The sequence below is a fragment of the Somniosus microcephalus genome, chromosome 30 (genome assembly GCF_052327205.1).
Source record: "Somniosus microcephalus isolate GS21.2 chromosome 30, FLI_Smic_1.0, whole genome shotgun sequence".
In the NCBI taxonomy this organism is placed as follows: Eukaryota; Metazoa; Chordata; class Chondrichthyes; order Squaliformes; family Somniosidae; genus Somniosus; species Somniosus microcephalus.
This window is the reverse complement of record NC_141016.1, coordinates 23,991,947-24,005,010: the sequence shown is the minus strand read 5'-3', so window position 1 is coordinate 24,005,010 and position 13,064 is coordinate 23,991,947. Positions and strand designations below refer to the sequence as shown.

The window sequence follows — 13,064 nt, the reverse complement described above, 5'->3', positions numbered from 1 at the left end:
TCCCTTCCCCCAAACTACAGATGATGCACTATAAAGCCATTTAATAGGTGGTGTGGTAACAATACAGGGTCACATTCGCAGCATCTTGTATAGTGAATTTTCAATGTCAGAAACACGAATGGGGAAGAGAAGCTAACCTAGAACCACTGAATCACAGCATGGGGCCTTTGTCCCATTGTGTCCGTGCTGGCTCTTTGCTTTTGCGATTCAAAACTAATCCCACCGCCTTGCTCTTTCCCATACCGCTCCATCATCCTCTGCTTCAAATATTTATCCATTTTTCCCTTAAGAAATACAATGGTCTGCCTCAAACAATCCATGTGGTAAAGCATTCCACACGCCAACAACCCACTGTGCAAATCATTTTCTCCTAACCTCTCACTCTGAGTGACAATTATAACACAATGATCCCGCATCACCGACTCCACAACCAGAGAATATAGTCCAGTCATATGATGGTTAGTGCTTCCCTGCAGCCAGTAAGGAACCAAAACAAAACGGTGCGTCAACCTAAGCAGCCGTCCCAATAAATGTTGGCTCTAATTTTTATTTTAGGTGCGCGGTCCCTTTAAATATGCTGTGCCGTATCTTTTCCAGCGTTACAGCAGGGGAGCGTCCTGCACGGGACCTCCCGATCGCTGCGTGGCTGAGGGGGAACGTTGGTCCCAATGCCTGGACAACGTTTTGCGCTATTGGCCACACTTGACCAGGAAAAACACAAAGCAACTTTCCACAACCTTACCTTCCTCTTCACTCCACGCAGTGCTGGTTTTGTGAGTATCGGCGGAGAGCTCGGCCTTGTGTCATCACCTTCTTCGTCCTCATAGTCCTCCTCCTCCTCCTCCTCCTCTTCCTCGCTGCTCTCACTGAAATGCTTCCTCTTGTTTTCACCATTCGGCAGAAGACCTTCCACAGAAACGTCCTGCCGAGTTTTGCAGGTTGTTGCGCCTGTTGCGATTTGCCTGCCATTCTGGATTGGTGCGTAACCATTGGGTTCCTTCTTATCCCAAAACTCACTGGTATTTTCAATCTGTTTTAAATAAATTACATTGAAGAAAAGAAAAGAATGGTGAATCATCTTTTAGATCCAGGGTTCCTGTTACAAAGTTGATACCAAAGCACAAATTCAAGAGCTCCCTTTTGTGTCACGATCAGCCACAATTATAGTGCCACGATCAGCCACAATTATAGTGCGAAAGGGTAATAATTCTGTCTGTAACTCTCAAGACAGTAATATGCCCAGTGCTTCAGAAAGCAACAAAAGCAACATATCTGCGACTGGTACTCCAGTGTCCAGAGGCACTACTCCTTGGAGTGAAAGGGTGGACAGCAGATTGGTCACCTGGCTGAGAGGAGGTGCACAAGCGTGCCGTGAGTGACTCGCCTGTCTACTTCCTCCGCCTCTCTACGTTGGCAGGGCATGTCCTGCTCCGCTGCGCTCAGCACACCGGCAACTATGGAAACTGATGGGAAGAATAGGTTAAGTCTTAGGTTTTGAAATCCAGCCAAATGAAGCCCAAAAAGATCTGGTAGACATCACATATGAACACTATCAATTACCAGTTTACATTAGAGAGACAGTCAGACTTTGTTACAGGCAATCAGATATGTACAAAGATGCTAATTTTTTTTTTAGACATTGAAGAACTGTGCGCTGAACCCTGCCACAATTCGATTTATGGTGTTACCAGCGGTTCCATCACAATTTCTTCAAATATCAAAGGGAAAACCCATCTTCAAACCAAGCTGTGTAGTTGGTTTGATGACGATCAATCTTATTGGTCGGCTGGACGGTAGAATGTTGTCTGCAAGTGGAAGCAGTTGGACTATGTTAAACCTCATCATCCAGAAACTACTTATGAAATAACGCTGGACGGCCAGCTGGTGGCGCCGTCCAAGGAGTATAAATACTCGGGCGTGGGCCCAGCTTGCCCAGGGACATTTTGTAAGACAAGGAACTAGTGAAGTACAACTAGACCTCCATGTTCTGAAACAAGTTGATTAAAGCCTTGCTTTATGCTCAAACCAAGTGCGTAGTGAGTTTTATTACGTCAGACTATTGGGCCAGATCTTTCTGGAGTTAGACTTTTTCCTGCACCCTTCAGCTCAATTTTGTTTTTTTGGCGTCATAACTTGCTGGAAGTGCGAGCTGATAATGGCGCGGCGAGGGGAACGGGGCATCTGGGACCTCAGCGAATGACGGGACCAACAATCTAGCTCCTTAACCAATGATAATTAAGGACTACGAAAGAAGCAGAGGAACGACGGAGAAGGAAGGGCGAGTTAAAGTCAAATCAGGTACAGAAAGAGAAACAAAGAGAGGGGAAGAAAGATTGGATTGAGAGAGAAAGAAGACAGAAAGGAAAGGTACAGTTTTTCCCCCCTAAATTTGACATTTTTAACATCTATATCAACAATTTACTACATGCAGAATGAAATTGAACAGCCTAAATTGTTCCCTTTCTGGGTCAGGGAGGTTGATTAGCAACAAGAATAACTTGCATTTATATAGCGCCTTTACCGTAGTAAAACGTCCCAAGGCGCTTCACAGGAGCGATTCAAACAGAGCCACATAAGGAGATTAGGGCAGATGAGAGGTAGGTTTTACCGAGCGTCTGAAAGGAGGAAAGAGAGGCAGAGAGGTTTAGGGAGGGAATTCCAAAGCTTAGGGCCTTGGCAGCTGAAGGCACGGCTGCCAATGGTGGAGCGATTATAATCGGGGATGCTCAAGAGGCCAGAATCGGCGGAGCGCAGGGATCTCGGGGGGATTGTGGGGCTGGAGGAGATTACAGAGATAGGGAGGGGCGAGGCCATGGAGGGATTTGAACACAAGGATGAGAATTTTGAAATCGTGGCGTTGCTTAACCGGGAGCCAATGTAGGTCAGCGAGCACAGGGGCGATGGGTGAACGGGACTTGGAGCGAGTTAAGACACGGGCAGCCGAATTTTGGATGACCTCAAGTTTACGGAGGGTAGAAGGTGGGAGGTGGGAGGCCAGCCAGGTGTGTTGGAATAGTCAAGTCTAGAGCTAACAGAGACATGAATGAGGGTTTCAGCAGCAGATAAGCTGAGGCAAGGGCAGAGATGGGCGATGTTCCGCATTAATAATCATCATGTAATTAAAAAGGTACTTAAGTTGTTAAGCTAAGAATTTAATGGACAATTAATGTGCAAATACAGCAAGTTCTTAAATAAAAAATGGAGGTGCTACGGTCAAGATTTTATTTGCGCAAAGCAAATGGCGGAGCTGCATAAATCGGCCAGCAAGGTCTGGAGATTCGCAACTGACGCCGTATCTCTTAATCCTTGAACTTGCTGGCGGATTTGCACATTAATAATGGCGTGCGCCGTTAACTCGCCGTTACTTATCCAGCAAGAGCCGGCCCATTTGGAGCAGGCTGCCTTTGGAAGGATATGTTGGCCTTGATGGGAGTCCAGCCACAATTTACCAAGTTGATACCCGAGATCAATGGACTTGGCCATTAAAATCAGAACTAAGCCAGTTCAAAGTGAATCCAAGTAAAATCTCTTCAAAGGGTTGCGAGAATGTACACTGCCTCAGATGGCCATAGCTGCAAATTAATTCAGATGTTCAAAAGTGAGATAGATTCTTACTTGTGAAGGGATTACGGGATATGGAGAAAAGGCAGGGAATTGGGATAAAAAAAAACCCTGTCCCAGCTAACAAAATGGCAAAGCCAGCTCACAAGATTGAGCCTTCCACGGTTCCTGTTTAAGAGCTAGAAACTTCAGAGCAGAGGCTCTTTAGCCTGCTTTACACGCTGGGTAAGTGTGTAAAACTCGTGCAAAGTGTGGCCTACAAGAAGCAGGACTGCATCATATTTTATCGAGGTCCCACAATCTCAATAAGACCATTGCAGTCTCATTTACGAAGCTAATCCGAGGCCAGGCCAGAGCTGAAACCCAGCGTCCAAATGACAAGTGTAGAGGGGGTAAATTCTGAATTCCCAATTAGCCCTCGGTTCTAGTTAACCCACTCTTCTGTGCTAAGTTTCATGATTTGGAGGCAGTGCATTCTGAATAGTCACCAGATTTGTGAGTCTTCCCCCTCTCCGCACCCCCCCCCCACCCCAACCGTCCAAAGCCCCACTCAAGACAGCTCTCACACAGCTCTGACGAAGTTCATTGACCTGAAACGTTAACTCTGTTTCTCTCGCCGCAGATGCTGCCTGACCTGCTGCGTGTTTCCAGCACTTTCGGTTTTTATTACACAGATATGTTACTTAAGTGTCAAACTAAATTTGAGAAAAGTAATAGGAGATACAGCCAACGATGGCATCTGCTTGAAGGTTGGAGCTAACAGTTCCTGAAAATTGAGCACAGGTCAGTGCAAGGGGGAGAGGAAGTTCTCTAGTTTCTTGTTTTCAAATGAAATAAACCCCTGATTATGCAACAAAGGTAGTTTTGTTTCCTCATCCTTGGCTCAGAAAGTGTCAGGTGGTCAAATCTATTAAAAGTGACTTGACATCATCATGACTTATTTGTCTGGTCAAGTGGATATTTGACCTATCTTCTAATGTCCCAATTATAAGTCAGGGACTTGAAGGATCCATTTTTGATTTCAACACAACTGGGGACCATGTAACATAGTATTGCAGTATATGTTTCTGCTGCCATCTGATGACAATCCTGTGCATCTACAATTCCTACAACGGACAAGACTGACTTGGTCTGGATTCAGAGCAAATTATTGCAGTGTCATGGTTCTGTAATTCTTAGTGACCTATGTCAATACCGCAACACAAGAAATCAAGAACGAACACGATGGCCATGGTTACCGGGATAAAACGATTATGCTAAAGTTTAGACTTCATCTCCGGTCTCAGTAAGACTATTAAAGCTCAGGTAATACTGGCAGTAAGTAATGCATCAGATCTAGCAGCTGTCTAATTTGAACCTCCAACCCATGACACAGACGTGGCAAATGAATTCTGTACTTGGGATGATTTCAAGTGAACTTATATCTATTGCAGATTCAAACCAAGACCCAATTTTTGAGCATTTAACGTGCATTTATACAAAAAAATAAATTTGCACTTTCCCCTCGTTTATTCATTGTGCTTTTTTTTTAATAAAGACTTGACTCGGAGGGTAAACTAAAGTCTGGTGTAGCACTGAGCGAGAAATCCAAAAAGTCTTTTGGAAGAGTGCCCGACAAGAGGATTGACTTGTCCTTTGGACTGTTACCTTTAACACTGAAGTCTCATCTTCCTCATCCTCATCCTCCTCCTCCTCAGACACCACAGTGTTTGAAAATATCAGAGGCGTCCAGCGTAAACTGTCAGGATCCACTTTAATCTGCCGTGGATTGGCTTGAAGCTTTGCCATGTGATCCTGAATCAGCTTCTCTCGACGGATGACCAGAAACCTGGCAACAATAAAAAAAAGAGACTCACTATCAAAGGATATTGTAAAACAGAAGCACAGTGGCATTTGAAACACCCAGCACTGGACCACAGCAGTAGTAGCGTGGGTCTGCGACTGTGCCCTTGGGTGTTGATGTTCAAGGCAACGTAAATTTCTTTATGATTAAAAAATCATTAACCAAAAGTTTCTTTGCATTCATCTATTGTGGATTAGTTAAGATATTTTTCTTAGCGACTGCAGGCAATCAACGCACTATGTGCACAAAAAATGATTTGCTTATCTTTACATAGAAACATAGAAAAATAGGAGCAGGAGTAGGCCATTCGGCCCTTCGAGCCTGCTCCGCCATTCAATATGATCATGGCTGATCCTCTATCTCAATACCATATTCCCACTCTCTCCCCATACCCCTTGACGCCTTTTGCGTCTAGAAATCTATCTCCTTCTTAAATATATTCAGTGACTTGGCCTCCACTGCCTTCTGTGGTAGAGAATTCCACAGGTTCACCACCCTCTGAGTGAAGAAATTTCTCCTCATCTCAGTCCTAAATGTCCTACCCCGTATCCTGAGACTGTGACCCCTCGTTCTAGACCCCCCAGCCAGGGGAAACATCCTCCCTGCATCCAGTCTGTCTAGTCCTGTCAGAATTTTATACGTTTCAATGAGATCCCCTCTCATTCTTCTAAACTCTAGTGAATACAGGCCTAGTCGACCCAATCTCTTCTCATACGACAGTCCTGCCATCCCAGGAATCAGTCTGGTGAACCTTCGCTGCACTCCCTCTATGGCAAGTATATCCTTTCTTAGGTAAGGAGACCAAAACTGCACACAGTACTCCAGGTGTGGTCTCACCAAGGCCCTGTATAACTGTAGTAAGGCATCCTTGCTCCTGTACTCAAATCCTCTTGCAATGAACGCCAACATACCATTTGCCTTCCTAAGTGCTTGCTGCACCTGCATGTTTGCTTTCAGTGACTGGTGTACAAGGACACCCAGGTCCCTCTGTACATGAACATTTCCCAAAATATCACCATTTAAATAATACTCTGCCTTTCTGTTTTTCCTACTTGTCACAGTATGCTTGAGAAGGAGGAAAAGAATGGAGGTATTCTTTACTCATTGCAAAAAAACAGGGCAATGAAAAAAAATTCCTCTGATGCCAAACGGTTCTGCGATGCCCACGTACCGGTCACTGCGCAGCTGTAACATCTTCAGATGGTGCAGTATGGTGGTGATATCCTGGGGACAGATCCCTGTTAGTTTGCTCAGTTTCTTGATGCTGAGCTGCTTGTCATGGCATTGGTGAAGGCACTCCAAGATCACACTCTTCCAGTACGCCATGTACGAGAGACGGCCCAGGTCAGACAGCGGCTTCTCTGGGGATCCAGCCTGGCCTTCCCGCTTTGACAGTAAATAACCTGCACGCAGAAAGATTTTGCACGTCAGTCTTCAAACCACGCAGCATTATATTATTTCGAGGAAGAGCAGTGCCGAAGTCAAGATTCAAAGTGTCTATCGTGATACACCAGCATTTCATGTGCCAGGGGATATAGACTTTGCACCAAGGAATGAGGGAGGGAAGTGTTCTGTACAGGCACTGAACACAGGGCGGAATCAATGGGTTCTCCAACCAGGCAAAGTGATCTTTCCTGGCTTCGACTTTAGTAAAACTATGTTCACAATAGTGCAATACAGGCACTAGAAAGAAAGCAATAAAAACACAAAACAATGGGATGACAACGGGGAGACGGGGCGAGGGCTGGGAGACGGGGAGAGGGCGGGGAGAGGGGGAGAGGGCGGGGAGAGGGCGGGGAGACGGGGGGGAGACGGGGAGAGGGCGGGGCGAGGGGGCGAGGGCGGGGAGAGGGGGAGAGGGCGGGGAGAGGGGGAGAGGGCGGGGAGAGGGGGAGAGGGCGGGGCGAGGGGGCGAGGGCGGGGAGAGGGGGAGAGGGCGGGGAGAGGGGGGGAGAGGGGGAGAGGGGGAGAGGGCGGGGAGACGGGGAGAGGGCGGGGAGACGGGGAGAGAGCGGGGAGACGGGGAGAGAGCGGGGAGACGGGGAGAGAGCGGGGAGGCGGGGAGAGAGCGGGGAGGCGGGGAGAGAGCGGGGAGGCGGTGAGAGAGCGGGGAGGCGGGGAGAGAGCGGGGAGGCGGGGAGAGAGCGGGGAGGCGGGGAGAGAGCGGGGAGGCGGGGAGAGAGCGGGGAGGCGGGGAGAGAGCGGGGAGGCGGGGAGAGAGCGGGGAGGCGGGGAGAGAGCGGGGAGGCGGGGAGAGAGCGGGGAGGCGGGGAGAGAGCGGGGAGGCGGGGAGAGAGCGGGGAGGCGGGGAGAGAGCGGGGAGGCGGGGAGAGAGCGGGGAGAGAGCGGGGAGACGGGGAGAGAGCGGGGAGACGGGGAGAGAGCGGGGAGACGGGGAGAGAGCGGGGAGACGGGGAGAGAGCGGGGAGACGGGGAGAGAGCGGGGAGACGGGGAGAGAGCGGGGAGACGGGGAGAGAGCGGGGAGACGGGGAGAGAGCGGGGAGACGGGGAGAGAGCGGGGAGACGGGGAGAGAGCGGGGAGACGGGGAGAGAGCGGGGAGACGGGGAGAGAGCGGGGAGACGGGGAGAGAGCGGGGAGACGGGGAGAGAGCGGGGAGACGGGGAGAGAGCGGGGAGACGGGGAGAGAGCGGGGAGACGGGGAGAGAGCGGGGAGACGGGGAGAGAGCGGGGAGACGGGGAGAGAGCGGGGAGACGGGGAGAGAGCGGGGAGACGGGGAGAGAGCGGGGAGACGGGGAGAGAGCGGGGAGACGGGGAGAGAGCGGGGAGACGGGGAGAGAGCGGGGAGACGGGGAGAGAGCGGGGAGACGGGGAGAGAGCGGGGAGACGGGGAGAGAGCGGGGAGACGGGGAGAGAGCGGGGAGACAGGGAGAGAGCGGGGAGACGGGGAGAGAGCGGGGAGACGGGGAGAGAGCGGGGAGACGGGGAGAGAGCGGGGAGACGGGGAGAGAGCGGGGAGACGGGGAGAGAGCGGGGAGAGAGCGGGGAGACGGGGAGAGAGCGGGGAGACGGGGAGAGAGCGGGGAGACGGGGAGAGAGCGGGGAGACGGGGAGAGAGCGGGGAGACGGGGAGAGAGCGGGGAGACGGGGAGAGAGCGGGGAGACGGGGAGAGAGCGGGGAGACGGGGAGAGAGCGGGGAGACGGGGAGAGAGCGGGGAGACGGGGAGAGAGCGGGGAGACGGGGAGAGAGCGGGGAGACGGGGAGAGAGCGGGGAGACGGGGAGAGGGGGAGAGAGCGGGGAGACGGGGAGAGAGCGGGGAGACGGGGAGAGAGCGGGGAGACGGGGAGAGAGCGGGGAGACGGGGAGAGAGCGGGGAGACGGGGAGAGAGCGGGGAGACGGGTAGAGAGCGGGGAGAGAGCGGGGACACGGGGAGAGAGCGGGGAGACAGCGGGAAGACGGGGAGAGAGCGGGGAGACGGGGAGAGAGCGGGGAGGCGGGGAGAGAGCGGGGAGGCGGGGAGAGAGCGGGGAGGCGGGGAGAGAGCGGGGAGGCGGGGAGAGAGCGGGGAGGCGGGGAGAGAGCGGGGAGGCGGGGAGAGAGCGGGGAGGCGGGGAGAGAGCGGGGAGGCGGGGAGAGAGCGGGGAGGCGGGGAGAGAGCGGGGAGGCGGGGAGAGAGCGGGGAGAGAGCGGGGAGACGGGGAGAGAGCGGGGAGACGGGGAGAGAGCGGGGAGACGGGGAGAGAGCGGGGAGACGGGGAGAGAGCGGGGAGACGGGGAGAGAGCGGGGAGACGGGGAGAGAGCGGGGAGACGGGGAGAGAGCGGGGAGACGGGGAGAGAGCGGGGAGACGGGGAGAGAGCGGGGAGACGGGGAGAGAGCGGGGAGACGGGGAGAGAGCGGGGAGACGGGGAGAGAGCGGGGAGACGGGGAGAGAGCGGGGAGACGGGGAGAGAGCGGGGAGACGGGGAGAGAGCGGGGAGACGGGGAGAGAGCGGGGAGACGGGGAGAGAGCGGGGAGACGGGGAGAGAGCGGGGAGACGGGGAGAGAGCGGGGAGACGGGGAGAGAGCGGGGAGACGGGGAGAGAGCGGGGAGACGGGGAGAGAGCGGGGAGACGGGGAGAGAGCGGGGAGACGGGGAGAGAGCGGGGAGACGGGGAGAGAGCGGGGAGACGGGGAGAGAGCGGGGAGACGGGGAGAGAGCGGGGAGACGGGGAGAGAGCGGGGAGACGGGGAGAGAGCGGGGAGACGGGGAGAGAGCGGGGAGACGGGGAGAGAGCGGGGAGACGGGGAGAGAGCGGGGAGACGGGGAGAGAGCGGGGAGAGAGCGGGGAGACGGGGAGAGAGCGGGGAGACGGGGAGAGAGCGGGGAGACGGGGAGAGAGCGGGGAGACGGGGAGAGAGCGGGGAGACGGGGAGAGAGCGGGGAGACGGGGAGAGAGCGGGGAGACGGGGAGAGAGCGGGGAGACGGGGAGAGAGCGGGGAGACGGGGAGAGAGCGGGGAGACGGGGAGAGAGCGGGGAGACGGGGAGAGAGCGGGGAGACGGGGAGAGAGCGGGGAGACGGGGAGAGGGGGAGAGAGCGGGGAGAGAGCGGGGAGACGGGGAGAGAGCGGGGAGACGGGGAGAGAGCGGGGAGACGGGGAGAGAGCGGGGAGACGGGTAGAGAGCGGGGAGAGAGCGGGGACACGGGGAGAGAGCGGGGAGACAGCGGGAAGACGGGGAGAGAGCGGGGAGACGGGGAGAGAGCGGGGAGAGAGCGGGGAGACGGGGAGAGAGCGGGGAGACGGGGAGAGAGCGGGGAGACGGGGAGAGAGCGGGGAGACGGGGAGAGAGCGGGGAGACGGGGAGAGAGCGGGGAGACGGGGAGAGAGCGGGGAGACGGGGAGAGAGCGGGGAGACGGGGAGAGAGCGGGGAGACGGGGAGAGTGCGGGGAGACGGGGAGAGAGCGGGGAGACGGGGAGAGAGCGGGGAGACGGGGAGAGAGCGGGGAGACGGGGAGAGAGCGGGGAGACGGGAGAGAGCGGGGAGACGGGGAGAGAGCGGGGAGAGAGCGGGGACACGGGGAGAGAGGATAAGTATAGAGGGGCAAAAAGAGGATGGGGTTGAGGAGGGTAAGGAGAGGTTACATGAGAGAGGGGAAAAAACTAGAGGGTTTAGAGGAGAGTGGTGTTAATAAAGGGGAGGTAATGGAAGGAGCAGAGGGGAGAGTTGGCGAGGGGGGCGGGGCGAGGGGGAACGGATGAAGGGGCGGGGGGCGAGGTGGAAGGGGGGCGAGGTGGAAGGGGGGCGAGGTGGAAGGGGGGCGAGGGGGAAGGGGGGCGAGGGGGAAGTCGAGGAAGAGGCGGGGTTCTGGAGAGAGGGATGTAAAACAGCCAGATGCACGATGATGGGGAAAGAGGACGACAATTTTTTTTTCTCCGTGAAATGAAGCCATGGAATCTTTACAAGTTATAAGCTGCCTCACTTTGAATGTGTGTGTGGAAGCAAGTGAAAACGATAGACTGATGCTTGTATAAGCTTTGCGGCCACTCCTTTAGCTGTTACTCCAGTCACAGGTACTGAAAAATAACTGCTCTCTTTTTCATCAGTTCAGGAGGGAAGATATCATCTTCAATCTGAAAAGGGTGAAGGCTGGAGATATGGAGGAGCTGTCACAACCAGCAGTGAATCATGATAAACATCTCCACAAGCAAAGCTCACCGAGATGTGAGCAAGTCACAAGTGGGTTACAATCAGCTTCATGCGTGGAGATAGTTGTCTGATCGGAGGTCACAATTCGGTTCACCACTTCTAATACTATGCATCTTGCGGGAGGAAAACTAATTTTAATAAGCATTTTCCTGGGCCTAGAAATTCGGTGGGCTGCGCCACCAGTTAGCGCCTAAAGAGGGCACTCAGTGGCTTTAGCGCCACTGGCCGCGCCTCCCGCGATATTTAGCGGGGCGCTAATGGCGGCTTTCGCCTGTAGTGCTGCGCCGCCGCCGATGACGTCATCGGTGTGCGCAGCGCCCCGCTACCGCCCCGATCGCAATATTTGGTCGCGCCCGCCTCTGTAACAGCGGTCGCAAATCGCGCCCGGTTCACGGGGCCTACCTGTGGCGGTAGTGGCGCAAATTAAGGTGGAGGTGCGGGGCAGCCATTTTTTTCGGTGGCCGCCTGCCAGCACCTCCGTCCCCGGCCTCCTGATCTCCTCCTTCCCCCCCCCCCCCCTCCCCCGGGCATTGCTGGCCGTGTCCTGAGAGCCCGGCACTTCTCCTCGGTGCCGGGCTCTTTTGCCGGCACTCGCGATCTCTGATCGCGCTGGTGCAGGCCCCTCCCCCTTAAGAATGGGAGGAAGGCCTGCAGTACCGCAGTGCGCCGTGTGTGGCGCTGCGGCACGTTGCGCTGCGATATTCAGTTTCAGCGCCCCAAGAGGGACGTGGGACGCCTCGAGCAGCGCCCCGCGTCCCTCTTGGGGCGCTCAAACTGAATTTCCGGCAGGCGCAACGGCTCCGTTTGCAGCGGTAATTCTGGCGCCCAGGCGAGCTTGGCGCCCTGTTTGGGGCTCCACCGAATTTCTAGGCCCTGATCGTTTCCTACTTCATGAGCTTTTGAGCAAACGGTGTGGTAACATCAGTCACAGAGTGAATTTTGTTTTTCATGGCAATCTCCTGCCAAAGTAATGGTGGGAGATGGGTCGAACTCCCGAGGAGATGCAGGGCCACTGTATTTGGGAAGGCGATATTTATATTTATATTGAAATTTCACTCAACGACTCAAACCAGTGGTGGATGAATGAAGGTCCCTTCTACTCTTTTCCCAACAGTATTCTTTTTAATCAAACACTGAAAAATCATTCCTTTGTGTCTGCACATAATTTTCACAGCTCGGCTTCATTCTTAATTGGCTTTCACATCCAGCATGCACTGGGCTCTGTGCTGGTGGCACCCACCACCTTTGTTGGCGAGGAAAAATGGTCAACCTTTGGCTCTTCTGTGGTACCTGGCGTGCGCGACCACGGAAATCATCCCCGGAGCTTAAACACGACTTAAGCATTTCTAAATCAATTTGTGCGATCTTATCGGGGGGCCCCCATTTGCATTTCCTCTACAGCTGCGTCTCAGTAGGATGTAATGAGGTTGGTGCCAAACCTTTTATTGCTGGGAAAGGCAAGGGTCTATGTTTACTGAAAGCTTTCACACGAGCAATGGTCCACTGCTAATATTCAACCTGATGTCTCGGAACATATAACCTGAAAGGAGATTTTGCCGTTCACGTTCAGAAAGCTCGGAGCTGTCCCAGAGCATCCATCCCCACTTTGACAGCAAATAAACTGACAGAAGAATTTTTTTTTTGTGCCTTTAACATGGAGGCACGAATCAATTCAATTCTGAGTTTGCACAACTTTTAAGGGTCTGGGGTCCAGCACAGGTATTTTCTGCTTTAGGCCTGCAGTAGGGGAGCAGCCTGCACTTGATTAACAATCCCCTCTCTGCCTCCGACAGCAGTGGCTCCGGTGACTTATTACAACATCCTCTCTGCATTCCCCAATAACGTCACAGAGACAATACAGTCCCCACCGCGTATTGTGGGCACGCTTGTGCGAACATGATTTGCCTGCTATGCGCGATGGCCGCTATAACGTGGCCGGGGTAAAGCTTACTGTACCAGGCCTCGAGTATGGTTCCTAGCGAAACCTCTTTCCACAAAAAAAA

At 54.1% G+C, this 13,064-nt stretch overlaps 1 protein-coding gene across 2 annotated transcripts in view; it reads right to left on the bottom strand.

Annotated features, from left to right (window-relative positions):
* The window catches only part of LOC147098018 (histone acetyltransferase KAT6A-like), a 198,421-nt gene that overhangs the window by 14,324 nt on the left and 171,033 nt on the right, over positions 1-13,064 (bottom strand). For both annotated transcript variants that reach the window (XM_085971213.1, XM_085971214.1), the window contains exons 13-15: positions 6,576-6,807; positions 5,209-5,389; positions 743-1,030 (exon numbers count right to left, since the gene is read on the bottom strand). In XM_085971213.1, the coding sequence (XP_085827339.1) occupies positions 743-1,030; positions 5,209-5,389; positions 6,576-6,807 (701 nt within the window). The remainder of the gene's footprint in view (positions 1-742; positions 1,031-5,208; positions 5,390-6,575; positions 6,808-13,064) is intronic.